Below are 19,111 nucleotides of genomic sequence, written 5' to 3'. Positions count from 1 at the left end.
TTTGTTTGTGTTCCCTAGATATGACAACGGCAAACATAGAGTGGAGAAATCAAACGACCATAACAGAATTCATCCTCCTGGGATTCGGGGATCTCCCTGCATCGCAGATCCTTCTCTTCCTGTTGTTGCTAGTGATCTACATTGTGACCTTGGCTGGGAACATCCTCATCATTGTGCTAGTTGCGGCTGATCAGCACCTTCACACCTCCATGTACTACTTCCTGGGGAACTTGTCCTGCTTGGAGACCTGCTACACCTCCACCATCCTGCCCAGGATGCTGGCCAGTCTCCTGACTGGGGACAGAACCATTTCTGTTAGTGGCTGCTTGGTGCAATTATATTTCTTTGGTTCTCTAGTAGGTACAGAATGTTACCTGCTAGCTGCAATGTCTTATGATCGGTATTTAGCGATATGTAAACCACTGCATTATTCAACCCATATGAATGACAGGTTCTGCCTCCACCTAGCAACTGGGTCTTGGCTAAGTGCATTTTTGGTTGTTACCATAATAATATTTTAATGTCACAATTAACTTTCTGTGGCCCCAAAGAAATGGACCATTTCTTTTGTGATCTCACTCCAGTGATAAAACTGTCCTGTAGTGTCACCCACCAGATGGAACTTGTGACCTTCTTGGGCTCCTTCCTATTCACTTTACCACCATTTCTATTAACCCTGACATCCTATGTTTGTTTCATAACTGCCATCCTGAGAATCTCTTCTAGCAGTGGGAGGCAAAAGGCATTTTCCACCTGCTCTTCTCACCTTATTGTGGTTACTACTTTCTATGGCACACTAATCATTGTGTATATTTTACCAAAAACCAAGATGCTGCGAGAACTTAACAAAGTGTTCTCTGTCTTCTACACTATCCTGACTCCCTGGCCAACCCCCTCATCTACAGCCTGAGAAACAAAGAGGTCATGGAGGCCCTGAAAAAAGCTGTCAGGAACTCTGTGGCTTTCATGAGTTCATTTATAGAGGGTGACATGAAATGGAGTTTATGATCTATCAAATGTATTTGGGCCTAAGCTTTTGTGGGCTAAAACCCACTTCATCAGAGGCATGGAGTGGAAAATACAGTAGGCAGATATAAATACACAGTACATGAAAAGATGGGAGTTGCCTTACCAAGTGGGGGGTCAGTGCTAACAAGACAATTCAATTAAGTTGGAAGTGGCCTACTCTTAACAGTAAAATACTAAGGGAGTTAAAAATCACTTTTGTAGTGGTAATGAGGCCAGTGTAATCAGGGTGGCCCATTTAAACAGTTGACAAGAAGGTGTGAGTGACAGTGACTCATCCACTCCTGGTCTTTATTCAGGCCTAATTTGATGGTGTCCAGTTTTCAAATTAATTTCAGTTCTGCAGTTTCTCGTTGGAGTCTGTTTGTGACGTTTTTTTGTTGAAGAATTGCCACTTTTAGGTCTGTAATTGAGTGTCCAGGGAGGTTGAAGTGTTCTCCGACTGGTTTTTGAATGTTATAATTTTTCACATGTGATTTGTGTCCATTTATTCTTTTGCGTAGAGACTATCCAGTTTGGCCAATGTACATGGCAGAGGGGCATTGCTGGCACCTGATGGCCTATATCACATTGGTAGATGTGCAGGCAAACAAGCCTGTTATAACTATAAAGGGAAGGGTAACAAGCCTCCTGTATACAATACTATAAAATCCCTCCTGGCCAGAGGCACCAAAATCCTTTTACCTGTAAAGGGTTAAGACAAATAAGGGGACAAAGTACTTTCAACTCTTGGGGGAGAGGGGGCAGGGGAAGGATTTTGTTTGTGCTCTTTGTTTTGGTGGTGTTCGCTCTTGGGACTAAGAGAGACCAGACATCAATCCATGTTCTCCAAATCTTTCTGAACGAGTCTCTCATATTTCAAACTTGTAAGTAACAGCCAGGCAAGGTGTATTAGTTTATCTTTGTTTTCTCAACTTGTGAATTTTACCTTTGCTAGAGGGAGGTTTATCCCTGTTTTGTTGTAACTTTGAAACTAAGGCTAGAGGGGGTTCCTCTGGGCTCTTTGAATCTGATTACCTTGTAAAGTTATTTTCCATCCTGATTTGACAGAGATAATTTTTACCTTTTCTTTTTAATAAAATCCTTCTTTTAAGAACCTGACTGATTTTTCCATTGTCCAAAGACCCAGGGGTTTGGGTCTTTGATCACTTTGTAACCAATTGATTAGGATATTATTCAATTAAATTGAAAACTATTTTTTTAATTCTCTTCTTTCTTTTTATTCCCCCCCTTTCCCCTCTCTTTCCCCACTCCCCTTTCTCAGTGGCAAAATGGAAAATGTAAAAAAAGGGGAAATGTGGGGGCGGCGGGGCATGGAAGGAGGAAGATGAGACAAGAGAAAGGGACAGGAGGGGATGGGGAGGGAAAACCAACCATCCAAACAAGAATAAACCCAGAAAACGCAGAGAAATGAAAATTTTCTAACAGGAATATTTTAGATAATATTTTTCAATATAAAATGTGAAAAAAAAATGTCATGAAAGTCTTTCCAATTTCCAACCCACTCTAGTCATGATCGTTGCCAGCAATGAGGTGCTAATGATGATGGGTGGTAATCACTGTATGCACTGGGGGAAAATTCAGTGAAACCAGCACAAAGCCTTTAAAGCCTGCTGTAGGTTAGGGTTTTCAAAAGCTCCCCAGTGAGTTAGGTGCCCAAAAGAGTTTAAGGGAGTTAGGTGCTCAACAATGGGAATTGGGTTCCTAAATCACTTTGTCTTCTTAGAATAGCTCAGCTTCAGGCCTGATTTGTCCTTGTTTGTGGCCTCTGACCTGGGTAAATGTCAGTCTGAGGCTGAGGAGGGTGGCGCTAGCTGAAAATGGGCAGAGACAGGTGATAGAGTGAAAGGGTCTCCGATATTTGACACAAGGCAAATATAATTAAGCTGCGGGGATGGACCCACGTGCGTGTGAGGGGGTAGGAATATCACAATAGCAAATTTAATAAAATGGAAAAAAAATCACCAAATATGTCTAACATCCTTTTTGTGATCTTCCATCACTCCGTGTTTTTCTTGCTTTCTTAGACTGTATTTTCCCTAATACTCTTTGATAGGCATCCTTACAAGTTTCACTTCTACCTATGGAAACGTCTACACGGCAGCTGGGTTAGACATACCTGCACTAGCTTTGAGCAAGCAAGCTGGCTAAAAAGAGAAGGGCAGCTTTGGCAGCACAGACAAGCAGAATCCCACCGAGACCCTAGTGATGTCCTCAGGACAGGCAACCCACCCTGTTGCCCCCACCACTGTTGCTACACTGCTACCTTACTGTGCTAGCTCAGTCAAAACGAGTGGGGGTATGTCTGCCCCAGCTGGAAGTAACATTCTGTAAACATGATGTAACTTTCAACCTATCTACTTCTACAGCTCCTCTTAACCTAGTGTTAGGGCACCCTTGTCTGGGTCATCTTGGGGAACTGATCATAAGACCTCTGGATCAAAAAACATGTGTGTCTACTGATTGAACTAAAGTACCAGCCGTGCCTGCTCAGAAGCAGTAGCAGACTGGTAAACAGCTGTACATGGTCTAGCTCCTAGGTTGAGGTAAAGAGCCCCACTTTGTTACGCTAGGGTCTGCATGACCATTTTGTATTTATAAACATAACCCTACAATAAATCTGTCCCCATATTACAGAGGGTGGGATTTTTCAAGGCCACGTATGGGGCTCAACTGCTTTTAATTTCTAATGGGGACTGTGCAGTCAACACAGGTTGATTTCCCCTCCAGGGCCCCACAGTCTGAAGCATGTGCGAGAATTGAGTTGATAGCTCATGTATTTTCATACAATACATTAAACACAAGAACAGCCTTGCACTTGTAACACCAACAGATCATGGTCATCAGCAGGTGGGATCGAACCTGGGACCTCTAAAGCTTAGTGCATGAGCCTCTACTGCAGGAGCTAAAAGCCATGCACCTCTTAGCTCAGGTTATTGTAAACTCTATAATCTCTAGCTGGTCTAGGTGCTACTAGACGGGAACAGAGTGCCACACCAAGCAGGCAGTGGGTTACGCACTCAATAGGCCTTTCTACTCACTCTTTTGCATGTGGGGCATTTTATGCCTAAATTCAATGGGATTACTCATGTGTTAAGCTAATGACATGCATAAGTGTTTTTCACTAGTACAGCAGGAATACAGTGGGATTGGCATGTTTCAGTGAGGATTTCATGCTGCAGACCACTCTCTGCATCCACTAGAGACCTCCCATAATGGATTGGCTATTGCAATACTGCTTCATCTGAGGTTACAATTGTAATTAAAATTGCTGTTTACTCAGTCTTCAAAACAAAATTATTAGCTCTCCAGCTCAGTAATTCTTATGCCTCTCAAGAGCATTAAAGGAGATCTTGCTGTCTGCTATAAATATCACATTGTTAGGTAGAAGGAGAGGTTACTTTTTCATTTGTTGTCTACCAGACAGAGTGATACTTGAAGACAAGAGGTTTAAATCCATCCCCTTCATTCTCTCCTTCTACCTGCAATTCTTATGGAAAGAAGAGGAAAACATCAGGAAGGAAAGGTGACTGATAACTGTCCCGAATAATTACTGAACATGTGAATCTGATCAGGGCCTATATAGTGCATTTCTACAAAGAAAACACAGGCCAGATTCTGATCTCATTTGCACTGGTGTAAAAATGAATTACCTCTACTGGCGTTAGTGGATTTAAATTGGATAAGGATCTGGCCAGGTATGACGGGAAGTTAATGTATTGACACTTGTTAATTTTTCTTGATTCTGATAAGTGATGTCTATTTCTAGATGACGGGATCTAGAGGCCAGTTTTCAGAAGGGATCAGTACTACAGCTGCTGCCAAAAGGGGGGAAATTTACCATGAAAAGTCTGGGAAACATTTCATCCTCTTTTTTTTTTGTCCAAAAAATTGAAATTCAGAAAATGTCAACCAGCTATAGTAAGAGTTCATGACTGCAACTGAAATAATTGGTATCAGCATCTCTAAAACCCAGGGCCCCACACTGTGATTTCCAAAGTGGATGAAGGTTGCATAAATAATGGGCCATTCCTAAAATCCTAGCTCAAGCAAACTCATGATTACTTCAGTGGGAATTTGGCTGTATAAACCAGGGGAAAAAATGGAGTAATGGTTTCAGGCTCTGATCTTTGAGCTCTGGGAGTGGCTTTTCAAGAAAGCCATCCTTTGTCATTTTGAATAGCACTTGGGACTAGTCACGGGGTAGAATATCACTCAGTGGATGAAATGATTGCATGAAATGGATGTGCAGATTGTCCAGCAAAAAGCCTATGCGCTACAAAAGTCCCAAGTGCAATTTAAATGGAGCATAAATGTGTGACATACATGGCAATTTCCTGCAATATCCTGGGCAGACCTTACTGAATTACATTAAACCCTATTGAACTAAGTAATTTTAGGAGTTCATTGTATTAAAAATGCAAATGGTTATGTATTATTGTGGGATGAATGTAATGTCTCTAAGGAGGAGACCTGACTAATGAAAACCTTGGGAAGGGTTATGAGCTCCAAAGAACTATTTGGAACAACGTGAACTTTTTAAGTTAAATGGGTTCCCCAGGAAATCTCTAAGCAGAGGTGTATGCTAATGTAACCCCCACGCTGAGGGAAAAGGTGACCCTTTGTCTATAGATCAGCTCTTAAATGAGGGCAGGTCAAAGACTGAAACTGTATAAAGAAGTGAGTCATAGATGCATGGTGTACTTGTTCTGAACCAAGGCAGTTATGAATTTGTAAGCACAAAAAATACCCTTAGTGGTATTTGAAGGACTGGCCAGAGCCCTGGTTGGAGTTGGGGTGGTCTCTAGTGAGGTCATTAGAAGGTTTGTAGCTTCTTTTATGGGTTCAAAAAAGAAGTAGATAAGTTCATGGAGGATAGGTCCATCAATGGCTATTAGTCAGGATGGGCAGGGATGGTGTCCCTAGGCTGTGTTTGCCAGACCTGTGAATGGGCGACAGGGGATGGATCACTTGATGATTGCCTGTTCTGTTCATTCCCTCTGAAGCACCTGGCATTGGCCACTGTAGGAAGACGGGATATTGGACTAGATGGACCTTTGGTCTTACCCAGTATGGCCGTTCTTATGTTCTTAGTGTTTTCTCTGTAATGATCTCACCTTCAGAATCAATGTGCTTGCTTAGAAAGGGCGGTGTGGTAATTGAACAGTGAGCAATTATACTGTTTATAGCTTCTGAAGAACGAAGGCAAAGCAGGCCTGGTGAGGCAGATGGTCTTGCTGGGACATTCACAGAACAGCCAGGGAACTGTGAAGACTGGAAATATGCTGGGGGTCAGGAGGGAGGGAGACATGAGTCTCTGCCCAAGAGAGATGATGGTTGAGGAGCCAGGAGCCATAGATACAGTGCCCCTGCTGGACCACAGATGGGGATGAACTGTATCAAAGTGCACTTGGGGCCAAAGTGTAGAATAGTTCTTGTGCTGGCCCCAGTGCACAGAGGTGAATTTCACCAAACGAGTCAGGCCAGAATCTAGCCCTTACTGAGGAATGAGTAAACACAGAGTAAGAACTTCAGATTTGTCTCCGTAATACTTACTTGCGTTCTCATGTCACTTTTCTCCAGCTAAATCCTATATGGCAAAGCTCCTCCTATGGAATGAAACGTTGGTCACGGAGTTCATACTGCTGGGATTTTCAGAGAGCCGTGAAGTACAGATCCTACTCTTTGTGTTGTTTTTACTTTTCTACCTCGTAGCCCTGGCAGGAAACACCCTCCTGCTCATCACACTGTCTGCTGAGCGGAGCCTTCATACCCCCATGTACTTTTTCCTGGGTAACCTCTCCTTCCTGGAGATCTGCTACACAACCAACATATTCCCCTGTATGTTAGCCAGCTTCCTCACTGAGGCAAAATCAATCTCTTTCAGTGGCTGTATGGCCCAGTTTTATCTGTTCGGTTCCTTGGGTGGCACCGAGTGTCTCCTCCTGTCCATGATGTCGTACGACCGGTATCTAGCCATATGCAATCCACTCCGCTATGCAGCTGTTATGAGCAGGGGCATGTGCCTTTGCCTGGCAGCTGCCTCCTGGATCAGTGGCTTTGTGATTTCCTTGGTGAGCATTCTGTTCATGTCGAGCTTAACATTCTGCGGCCCCAATGAAATAGATAATTTCTTCTGTGATTTCTCCCCGCTCCTGAAACTGGCCTGCTCAGATACTTACCTCTTCAAAAAGGTCTCCTTCTTCTTGTCTTCCACTCTGACACTGGTCCCCTTTTTGTTAACGGTGGTGTCCTATATTTATATCCTATCTGCCATCCTCAACCTCCCTTCCACCGCTGGGTCACAAAAGGCCATTTCCACTTGCTCATCTCACCTTATAGTAGTCACCGCATTCTATGGGACTCTGATTGTTATGTATGTGGTACCAGCCGCTGACCACTCCCTAGATCTGAATAAAGTCTTCTCCATCTTCTATACCATGGTGACCCCCATGGTGAATCCCCTCATATATAGTCTGAGAAACAGGGAAGTACGTGAAGCCCTGAAGAGGCTGGTAGGTAGAAAATTTGCTTCTTGTTGGAAAGAAAAGAGTGGGAAGATGTGACTGCCTGAAATGGGCTTGTGTCCTTTATTCTTAATTAGTCATTTAACTCCATGAAGGCAAACAATATTTCTGTTGGTTATAACACAGTAGTTGGCTGGGAGTATAGGAAATATGGGTTCAGTTCTTAGATCTGTCAGTGACTCACTGTGTGACCTTTGGTATTTCACATAACCTCTCTATGACTCAGTTTCCTCCTCTATAATACTGCCCTGTTCCTTTAATAGTTATTTGACACCTGTAACAAGTGGGGATGTTGTTAATGTTTTGTCTGAATAGTGTTGTGACGTTGCACCCCATAATCCTTTATAGAAATATGCTTATGAATGTTAATATGACATAACTGGAATATGTTTTCTGCTACATACGTCATGTAACATATCTTTGCAAAGGTTATGTTCTACTGAACGTATTCATTCTATTTGTATGCATGTATCATTTTTATATCTGAAGTTATGAGCGTTGGCTCTGTGCTTATATTTAAAATGTTTGCTGTAGGAAGAACATAAAACAGATTTGGCCAGCATAGTGTGAAGGGGTTATTCAAGTAATTGGGAGTACTTAAGTAAGAATGAACATTGAAAGATGCCAATCCACATCTGAGCTTTCCTGGGAACATTCTTACTAGCATGTGGACAATGGTGTCGGCCTGTAAAGAACTGAGTCATGCATGGACATGTGACTTGCCCAGGGGACTCCAAAACTCCATCTCATAGCTGTGATTCTGCATAGGAGAAGACAAGGGGTTTCCACCCCAGAAGAGAGACTATATAAGGCCCTGGGAAACCCCTCCATTTTGTCTTCAGTTGGTTCAAGAGATAGCCTCTCCACCCCAAAGAGATGCCTGAAAGAAACTGGAACAAAGGACAGTAACTACAGGGGTGTGAGTGATTGCTGGATCCAGACTAGGAGGAAGTCTAGTCTGTAAAAGAAGCTTATTGGAACATCTCTGAGGGTGAGATTTACCTGCATTTAATTTCTTACTGTATTAGGCTTAGACTTGAGTGGTTTTGTTTTATTTTGCTTGGTACTTTACTTTGTTCTGTTTGATATTACTTAGAACCACTTAAATGCTACTTTTTATATTTAATAAAATCACTTCTGACTTATTAATTCACCCAGAGCAAGTAATTATTTCCTGGGGGAAAAAACAGCTGTGCATATCTCTCTATCAGTGTTATAGAGGGTGAACAATTTATGAGTTTACCCTATATAAGCTTTATACAAAGCTCCTGACATGTGTTTAGGAGCAAAGATCCCATGGACTTTCAACAAACACCTTATTATTTTCAACTTTTTCTTTTTTTTTATTAAAAAAAATGGGAGTTGATGGGCCACCTTGTTTACATTGGCCTCATTAGCACTAGAAAAGTGATTTCCACCCCTTCTTGTCAACTGTTGAGAATAGCCCACCTCCACCTTAATTGAATTGGCTCGTTAGCACTGACCCCCCATTTGGTAAGGCAACTCCCATCTTTTCATATGCTGTGTATTTATCCCTCCTTACTGTATGGTGCCACTCCGTGCATCTGATGAAGTGGGTTTTAGCCCACGAAAGCTTATTCCCATATAAATTTGTTAGTCTCTAAGGTGCCACAAGGACTCCTCATTGTTTTTGCTGATACAGACTAACACGGCCACCACTCTGAAACCTTTTTTTATATATATATTTTGTAATTTTTATGTATTATATATACAGTATTTTTATTTTATTTTACACACACACATATATATATGTATATAAGTGTTTTGTAATTTTATTTTCATGTAGGCTTTTGTTAACCATTTTGACTGATAACATTGTTTTTTAAGCTTTATTCAAATCTGTATTGATTTTAAATGTTCTCATTTGCACAAAACTATGTGTTTTAAGCATTCTTTATTGTTTATTGATTTTTAATGTTCACGGTGGTAAGAAATTAGAGGGGTTGTTGTGGTGACTGGGGGGGTGAGATATCATTATTTTTATGACCATGGATGTTAAGTTTCAAAATTTTAAAGCTTTGTATTTGTTAACACACAGAAACTTGTCAACATCACACATCTAAATTTACAAAGGAAAGGAAATATCCTTAACTCAAACTCATAAGTAGATCTCAAGCAGCATTTTTCTTTGCCTACCTGGAAATTTTTTATTATTGATGGCATTTTCCTCACTGCAGTTTTGCATGTATGTGTATGATGAAATCAATGTTTATCAACATTCACTGATTAAAATCTAATCCTTACAAGCCTCTGTATATTTATGCTTTGTCTAGCAAATCCAGCATGGATCCTTGTCTCCCACTTTGGCCAATCCCACCCAGCCAGGCCCCTCCCTTCCAGTCCCCTTCCATGATGTTCTCCCCCAATCTGGCCATCCCGTCAAGCCATCCCTTCACCCCACCGATCCAGGAAGTTCCTCCAACAGGGCTCCTACCCCCTAGCCAGGCTCTTCACCCCACTACTCCAGCCAGACAGTCCTACTCGCATCCAGCTAGGAAGAGGGAATTGGACTGTCTGGGCAAGGAGACTGGGACTGGGATGACAAGCCTTAAGCAGTGGAGACCTGGGACTGAGTGGGCAAGTAGAATGGGACTGGGACAAGGAGCCAGGGGTGGGTTTTCTCGTCTGTTATCTCCCAATTTTTAAGTGCTCAGCCATTTAGACTTTCAGAATTACACCTGTGTTGCAGCATGTGCTTTTCAGCTACATTCAGCCCAAGAGTCCTAGACTGTTGTGATATTGGAGGTATTTCAACCAACCACCGTACCCCTACAGCTAATTTGCATGCAGCAATTTCATTGGCTGTACAGAGGGTGAATTATTTGACTCAGCTGCCTCAGTTCATGACAGCATGGGCTTTCAGTTGCTAGTAAGTATATCTGCAGTTACTCGGTGCATCACTTCCATTGTAGTAGTAGTAATTGTAACAAACGGGGGACCTGGGTAGTGCAAGAAGTTCAAATGACTGTATTGAAATGTGCCAGACTGGCATGGACTTTTGGGACAATATAAGCTCTAAGTGGGTTTCCTGGGGAATCCCTGGGGGTGGGTTAATGAACAATCCCAGCTATGCCCTTGATGAAGAGAGAGTAATTGGCTGGTGATTACCTGTTCCAAGGGGCCAGAGATCAAAGGCCTTAACTGCATAAAGAAATAGAGGAACTGTCCAGTTGGGGTCTGATTCCTGATTTGAAAACTGACTTGTACTTGTAATGAAGGGGACAAAACCAGTTGTGGGGGTTGAAAATCTGACACTTACCACAGTCTAGGCTGGAGCGTGGGGGGTGACCTCTGGTAAACTTTTGGCATAGATATAGATCAGTGGTTCTCAACCTATTTATCATTGTGGGATGCATATGCAGGCCACAATGTGTTATCTGGGCCACAGGTTGAGAATCACAGTGTGTCCCCCAACTCTGTCCCCCCACAGATCCTCTATGCCCAGTGCCTCCCACCCAGAGACCCCTCCACAACCTGGGACCAGGAGTGCAGGCACCCTGGATCCCTCTGTGCAGGGCGCGGTGGCAGCCCCAACACTGGGCTTGGCCACATGGGGCCAGGGCAGCCGGGCGGTAGCCTGGATCCTGATCCCACAGGCCGGCTGGCAGCCCCAACACCAACCCAGGATCCTCCGCGGTGCCAGCCAGACAGCAGTGCCAGGACTCCACCATTCGGCGCTGGCTGGGCAGCAGCCCTGGACTCTGCCGGACCCTGCCATGTGGGGCTGGCCCCTGCAATGTGGGGCCAGCCGGTGACCCCTCACCCTCACCCTGCTCAGCTGGGCATCCCAGACCTCACAGCATTGGGCAGCCAGGCAGCCAGTAACCCGGTCCTGTGCAGCCCTTCAGCCTTTAGCAAACAGCTGGGCTGCAGGTGTGTGCTAACTGGGCCACATGAGGCCTGCAGGCCCTGGGCAGAGAACCATTGATATAGATTCTTTTATTGTTTCTTACATGTTTTCTCTGTTGTAATGCTTTTCCTCTAAGAATAAATGTATTTCGCTTTTTGAAGGGGTTGGCAACTGCTATACACTGTTATAGACTCTGGAGAAAGAGTTAACCACTGGTGCTGGACATTGGTCAGACCTACTGAGGTGCAGGGGACTGCAAGTTTTAAACCCCCCAGTTTAAAGAAGTGGCAACTGGGAAGCCTAAAACCTTAAATGGATGCCCTCAAGGAAGGCTGGAGGTGTGGGAGAAGAGGGCCAACGGTGCATTTAACCCTGAAACTGTGACAACAACAATAAAATGTCCTCTCTATAAAGTCTAATACACAAATATTTTAAAGCTATACATTACAGAGATTAATAACAACACATTTTACACTTATGGAAACTGAGGCACTGAGAAAGGAAGTGACTTGCAAAATGAGACTGCCAGCAGAGTCAGGACCAGTGCCAAAATCTCTTAACTGTCAGTCCTCTATTTTAGCTACAGGGCCATTCTTAATTTACAATCAACTTCCCCAACATTTCTCTCATTTCCAAGGGTTACAGATAGCTCCGGAAATCCTTCATCACAGGTTACTCACCAATTCCCCTAATTGTCAGGGTTTTCAAGGTCATTGCAATGTTTGTGGCTGATTTCAAAAGGGGTTAAAAAAGAAGGATGATCACCCCCAAACACCATGGTGTAGGGGGTATTGGATAGATAGATTAGATTAGATAGATAGAAGCTCCTATTCTTATTTGCATAATGTGATCTTCAATTGCCACCCTTCAAAACCATTGCCTTTAGGAGTTTCTTCACACTCTCTCGAACTTCCTGATTTCTGAGGCTGTATATGATGGGATTAAACATGGGGATCACTGTGGTGTACAGCAGGGAGAAGACCTTGTTAAGAGCTGGTGAGTTGTTTGCTGAAGGGGCCACGTACATGACAATCAGGGTCCCATAGAAAGTGGTGACCACAATGAGGTGGGAGGAGCAGGTGGAGAAGGCCTTTTGCCTCCCGGTGGTGGAAGGGATTCACAGGATGGCCCTGAGGATGTGAGTGTAGGACACCAGGATTAAGAGAAATGGGACCAAGGTTACAACTGAGGACAAGATGCTAACAGTGGTTTCGACTGAGTAGGAGTCCGTGCAGGAGAGTTTTACGAGAAATGGTTGATTTCATTAGGACCACAGAACGTCAGATGGGACATCACAGATACTGTTATCGTGGGTATCAGAAAACCACATGCCCAGGAACCAGCTGCTAACTGGGTGCAGACCCTGCCAGTCATGACAGCTGCATAGTGCAGCGGATAGCATATAGCCAGGTACCGATCATAAGAACATAAGAACATAAGAACGGCCGTACTGGGTCAGACCAAAGGTCCATCTAGCCCAGTATCTGTCTACTGACAGTGGCCAATGCCAGGTGCCCCAGAGGGAGTGAACCTAACAGGCAATGATCAAGTGATCTCTCTCCTGCCATCCATCTCCATCCTCTGACGAACAGAGGCTAGGGACACCATTCTTACCCATCCTGCCTAATAGCCATTTATGGACTTAGCCACCATGAATTTATCCAGTCCCCTTTTAAACATTGTTATAGTCCTAGCCTTCACAACCTCCTCAGGTAAGGAGTTCCACAAGTTTACTGTGCGCTGCGTGAAGAAGAACTTCCTTTTATTTGTTTTAAACCTGCTGCCTATTAATTTCATTTGGTGACCCCTAGTTCTTGTATTATGGGAATAAGTAAATAACTTTTCCTTATCCACTTTCTCAACATCACTCATGATTTTATATACCTCTATCATGTCCCCCCTTAGTCTTCTCTTTTCCAAACTGAAGAGTCCTAGCCTCTTTAATCTTTCCTCATATGGGACCCTCTCTAAACCCTTAATCATTTTAGTTGCTCTTTTCTGAACCTTTTCTAGTGCTAGAATATCTTTTTTGAGGTGAGGAGACCACATCTGTACACAGTATTCGAGATGTGGGCATACCATGGATTTATATAAGGGCAATAATATATTCTCAGTCTTATTCTCTATCCCCTTTTTAATGATTCCTAACATCCTGTTTGCTTTTTTTGACCGCCTCTGCACACTGCGTGGACATCTTTAGAGAACTATCCACGATGACGCCAAGATCTTTTTCCTGACTCGTTGTAGCTAAATTAGCCCCCATCATTTTGTATGTATAGTTGGGGTTATTTTTTCCAATGTGCATTACTTTACATTTATCCACATTAAATTTCATTTGCCATTTTGCTGCCCAATCACTTAGTTTTGTGAGATCTTTTTGAAGTTCTTCACAATCTGCTTTGGTCTTAACTATCTTGAGTAGTTTAGTATCATCTGCAAACTTTGCCACCTCACTGTTTACCCCTTTCTCCAGATCATTTATGAATAAATTGAATAGGATTGGTCCTAGGACTGACCCTTGGGGAACACCACTAGTTACCCCTCTCCATTCTGAGAATTTACCATTAATTCCTACCCTTTGTTCCCTGTCCTTTAACCAGTTCTCAATCCATGAAAGGACCTTCCCTTTTATCCCATGACAGCTTAATTTACGTAAGAGCCTTTGGTGAGGGACCTTGTCAAAGGCTTTCTGGAAATCTAAGTACACTATGTCCACCGAATCCCCCTTGTCCACATGTTTGTTGACCCCTTCAAAGAACTCTAATAGATTAGTAAGACACGATTTCCCTTTACAGAAACCATGTTGACTATTGCTCAAGAGTTTATGTTTTTCTATGTGTCTGACAATTTTGTTCTTTACTATTGTTTCAACTAATTTGCCCGGTACCGACGTTAGACTTACCGGTCTGTAATTGCCGGGATCACCCCTAGAGCCCTTTTTAAATATTGGCGTTACATTAGCTAACTTCCAGTCATTGGGTACCGAAGCCGATTTAAAGGACAGGTTACAAACCTTAGTTAATAGTTCCGCAACTTCACATTTGAGTTCTTTCAGAACTCTTGGGTGAATGCCATCTGGTCCCGGTGACTTGTTAATGTTGAGTTTATCAATTAATTCCAAAACCTCCTCTAGTGATACTTCAATCTGTGACAGTTCCTCAGATTTGTCACCTACAAAAGCCAGCTCAGGTTTGGGAATCTCCCTAACATCCTCAGCCGTGAAGACTGAAGCAAAGAATCCATTTAGTTTCTCCGCAATGACTTTATCATCTTTAAGCGCTCCTTTTGTATTTTCATCGTCAAGGGGCCCCACTGGTTGTTTAGCAGGCTTCCTGCTTCTGATGTACTTAAAAAAACATTTTGTTATTATCTTTGGAGTTTTTGGCTAGCCGTTCTTCAAACTCCTCTTTGGCTTTTCTTATTACACTCTTGCACTTAAGTTGGCAGTGTTTGTGCTCCTTTCTATTTGCCTCACTAGGATTTGACTTCCACTTTTTAAAGGAAGTCTTTTTATCTCTCACTGCTTCTTTTACATGGTTGTTAAGCCACGGTGGCTCTTTTTTAGTTCTTTTACTGTTTTTCTTAATTTGGGGTATACATTGAAGTTGAGCCTCTATTATGGTGTCTTTAAAAAGGGCCCACGCAACTTGCAGGGATTTCACTTTAGTCACTGTACCTTTTAACTTTTGTCTAACTAACCCCCTCATTTTTGTATAGTTCCCCCTTTTGAAATTAAAGGCCACAGTGTTGGGCAGTTGAGGTGTTCTTCCCACCACAGGGATGTTGAATGCTATTGTATTATGGTCACTATTTCCAAGCGGTCCCGCTATAGTTACCTCTTGGACCAGCTCCTGCGCTCCACTCAGGATTAAATCTAGAGTCGCCTCTCCCCTTGTGGGTTCCCGTACCAGCTGCTCCATGAAGCAGTCATTTAAAGTATCGAGAAATTTTATCTCTGCATTTCGTCCTGAAGTGAAATGTTCCCAGTCAATATGGGGATAATTGAAATCCCCCACTATTATTGGGTTCTTAATTTTGATAGCCTCTCTAATTTCCCTTAGCATTTCATCATCACTATTACTGTCCTGGTCAGGTGGTCGATAATAGATCCCTAATGTTATATTTTTACTAGAGCATGAAATTTCTATCCATAGAGACTCTATGGAACCTGTGGATTCGCTTAAGATTTTTACTTCATTTGAATCTACACTTTCTTTAACATATAGTGCCACTCCTCCCCCTGCATGGCCTGTTCTGTCCTTCCGATATATTTTGTACCCCGGAATGATTGTGTCCCATTGATTGCTCTCAGTCCACCAGGTTTCTGTGATGCCTATTATATCTATATCCTCCTTTATCACAAGGCACTCTAGTTCACCCATCTTATTATTTAGACTTCTGGCATTTGTGTACAAGCACTTTAAAAACTTGTCCCTGTTTATTAGCCTGCCTTTTTCTGATGTGCCAGATTCTTTTTTATGTGACTGTTTATCATCTGATCCGGCCCTTACATTATACTTTTCAGTCCTCTGCTCCTGACTATAACCTGGAGATTCTCTATCATCAGACTCTCCCCTAAGAGAAGTCTGTGTCCGATCCACACGCTCCTCTGCAGCAGTCGGCTTTCCCCCATCTCCTAGTTTAAAAACTGCTCTACAACCTTTTTAATGTTTAGTGCCAGCAGTCTGGTTCCACTTTGGTTTACGTGGAGCCCATCTCTCCTGTATAGGCTCCTCCCATCCCAGAAGTTTCCCCAGTTCCTAATGATCATAAGCCATCATACCAAGGAGCAAGCACTCCGTGGTTCCCAATGAACAAAAGAGGTAGAACTGTATCATGCAGCCAGGGAATGATATTATACTCTTCTCCAACAGGAAACCAAGTAGCATCCTGGGGACGATATTTGTGGTGTAGCAGATTTCCAGGAAGGACAAATTGCTGAGGAACCAGTACATGGGGGAATGAAGGCGATGCTGGGACAGAACTGTTACCACAATCAAGACATTTCCTGTGATCATTGCAATGTAAATAATGAGAAAAGACAGAAAGAGCAGCACCTGAGACTTGCAGAGATCGGAGAATCCTAAGAGGATGAATCTGTCAATAGCTGTTTGATTTAACCTGAGCAGTTTGGTTTAAGAGAGGCGTCCTTGAGCATTTGAACCTCAGTCCTGGGAGACACTGCAAGACACACTTTTGTGATCACCCTTTCATGATCAAATAATGTTATAATCATAGAATTATAAGACTGGAAGGGACTTCGAGAGGTCATCTAGTCCAGTCCCCTGCACTTATGGCAGTACTAAGGGTACGTCTTCACTACCCGCCGTATCGGCGGGTAGCAATCGATTTATCCGGGATCGATATATCGCGTCTCGTTAAGACGCGATATATCGATCCCCGAACGCACTCACCGTCGACTCCGGAACTCCACCAGAGCGAGCGGCGGTAGCGCAGTCGACGGTGGAGCCGCGACCATTGATCCCGCGCCGTGTGGACCCCAGGTAATTCGATCCAAGATACTTCGACTTCAGCTACGCTATTTGCATAGCTGAAGTTGCGTATCTTGGATCAATCCCCCCCCTAGTGTAGACCAGCCCTAAGTAATATCTAGACCATTCCTGACAGGTGTTTGTCTAACCTGTTCTTAAAAATCCTCAATGATGGAGATTCCACAACCTCCCTAGGCAATTTATTCCAGTGCTTAACCACCCTGACAGTTAGGAAGTTTTTCCTAATGTCCAATCTAAACCTCCCTTGAGCAATTTAAGCCCATTGTTTCTTGTCCTAGAGGTTAAGAAGAACAATTTTCCTCCCTCTCCTTGTAACAAGCTTTTATGTACTTGAAAACTGTTATCATGTCCTCTCTCTGTCTTCTCTTCTCCAGACTAAACAAACCCAGGTTTTTTTCAATCTTCCCTCATAGGTCATGTTTTCTAGACCTTTAATCATTTTTGGTTTTGCCACATCTCACCAGTTAGTAGCTCCTCAACTGGCATCCTCATTCCCTCTAATTCATCATCTTTCTTCTCTCTAACTTCCTTATCCTTTTCTCCCTCTTTTTCTTCTTCTTCATTTTCCTCTTCTTCTTCCTTCTCCTTATCAGTTTCCATCTCATACAGATTAAGATATTAACCCAAAATTGTTATCTAACACTGCAATAAAACAGGGCTGCCCAAAGGGGGGGAGCAAGTGGGGCAATTTGGCCAAGGCCCCAGGCCCCACAGGGCTGTCCAGGGCCGCTCCTGGACTCAGCTCGCTGAGGCTCCGGGAGAGGGGAGAGGAGGGGGTAAGAGGCATGGTAAGGGGCCGGGGCCGGGGGGGTTGGATAAGGGGTAGGGAGTCACAGTTCAAATTGTTCCGCACCACACGGAGTACATAACGAATTTTTCAATTAACTATCTGTGATGGTTTGGATCATAGAAAACCCCTGGGAGCTGCCACTTGATGTGCCCGGACTACTTCTACCCCTGCTTTCCCTGCCAGCTCAGGAGTCCAGCACCCTGTCTTGCTGAGCCAGACATTTCCATCTGCTCCAACAAAGACCCAGGGTCTGAATTACTTGCCCCAAAGCTGCAGGTTTATCTGAAAGCAGCTAACAGAAGTGTTCCTGTTTTTACCACTCAGATGCCCAACTCCCAATGGGGTCTAAACCCAGATAAATCCCTTTTACACTGCATAAAACTTATCCAGGGTAAACTCATAAACTGTTCGCCCTCTATAACACTGATAGAGAGATATGCACAGTTGTTTGCTCCCCCAGGTATTAATACATACTCTGAGTTAATTAATAAGTGATTTTATTAAATACAGAAAGTAGGATTTAAGTGGTTCCAAGTAGTAACAGACAGAACAAAGTAAGTCACCAAGCAAAATAAAATAAAATGTGCAAATCTATGTCTAATCAAACTGAATACAGATAAGATCCTCACCAGTTCCAGAATGCTCCCTTTTACAGACTAATCTCCTTTTAGCCTGGGTCCAGCAATCACTCACACCCCTTGCAGTCACTGCCCTTTGTTCCAGTTTCTTTCAAGTATCCTGGGTGGTAGGGAGGCTCTCTCTTTAGCCAGCTGAAGACCACCATGGAGGGGTCTCCCGGGATTTAAATAGACTTTTTCTTGTGGGTGGAGACCCCCTCCTCACTCCTATGCACAGTCCAGCTCCAAGATGGAGTTTAGGAGTTACCTGGGCAAGTCACATGTCCATGCATGACTCACAGTTTTTACAGGTAGCATCCATTGTTTACATACTCTACTAAGGTAATTTAGAAATCAAGCCACTACACAGCCAATATTTATAACTTCAAATACAAAAATGATACATGCATGCAGATAGGATTAATAGATTCAGTAGATCATAAACTTTATATAGATATGTTACATAGCATATGTAGCATAAATAGATTCAGTAGATCATATTCCAGTTATGTCATATTCCCATAAAGCATTATGGAGTACAGTGTCACACTACCTAATAAAATGAAAGATACCAAGGGAATTAATTTGTTTGCAGGTATCATCACATAGTCAATGATCGTAGGGGTTAGAAAAATGAAACATACATATCTTTCAGGATTTGAGAAGAGAAAGCAGAAGAAAGCTAGACAGACGCAAGAAGAAAAGGGAAAAATAACTCTTCACAAATTTCTTCAGGCACAATCCAAGTCAAGTCAGTTGACTGAGTT

At 43.1% G+C, this 19,111-nt stretch overlaps 1 protein-coding gene and 2 pseudogenes across 1 annotated transcript; 2 read left to right on the top strand and 1 right to left on the bottom strand.

The window, feature by feature from the left end:
• The first annotated feature begins 386 nt into the window (after positions 1-386).
• On the top strand, positions 387-910 carry LOC135886238 (olfactory receptor 10A7-like; annotated as a pseudogene).
• Positions 911-6,620: 5,710 nt separating this feature from the next.
• Positions 6,621-7,592, top strand: LOC135887034 (olfactory receptor 6B2-like). The gene has a single exon (XM_065414814.1). The coding sequence runs from the start codon at positions 6,621-6,623 to the stop codon at positions 7,590-7,592; it is 972 nt and encodes a 323-aa protein (XP_065270886.1).
• A 4,685-nt stretch (positions 7,593-12,277) lies between these two features.
• Positions 12,278-16,379, bottom strand: LOC135886237 (olfactory receptor 11A1-like; annotated as a pseudogene).
• Between the last annotated feature and the right edge of the window lie 2,732 nt (positions 16,380-19,111).

The sequence above is a fragment of the Emys orbicularis genome, chromosome 12, assembly GCF_028017835.1.
Source record: "Emys orbicularis isolate rEmyOrb1 chromosome 12, rEmyOrb1.hap1, whole genome shotgun sequence".
NCBI lineage: Eukaryota > Metazoa > Chordata > Testudines > Emydidae > Emys > Emys orbicularis.
Note: the sequence above shows the minus strand (reverse complement) of the source record. Positions and strands in the feature narration are given on the sequence as shown.

Bases quoted from the DNA above. Each gene is read 5' to 3' on its own strand.
- LOC135887034 (XM_065414814.1), top strand. From the start codon at position 6,621: ATGGCAAAGCTCCTCCTATGGAATGAAACGTTGGTCACGGAGTTCATA.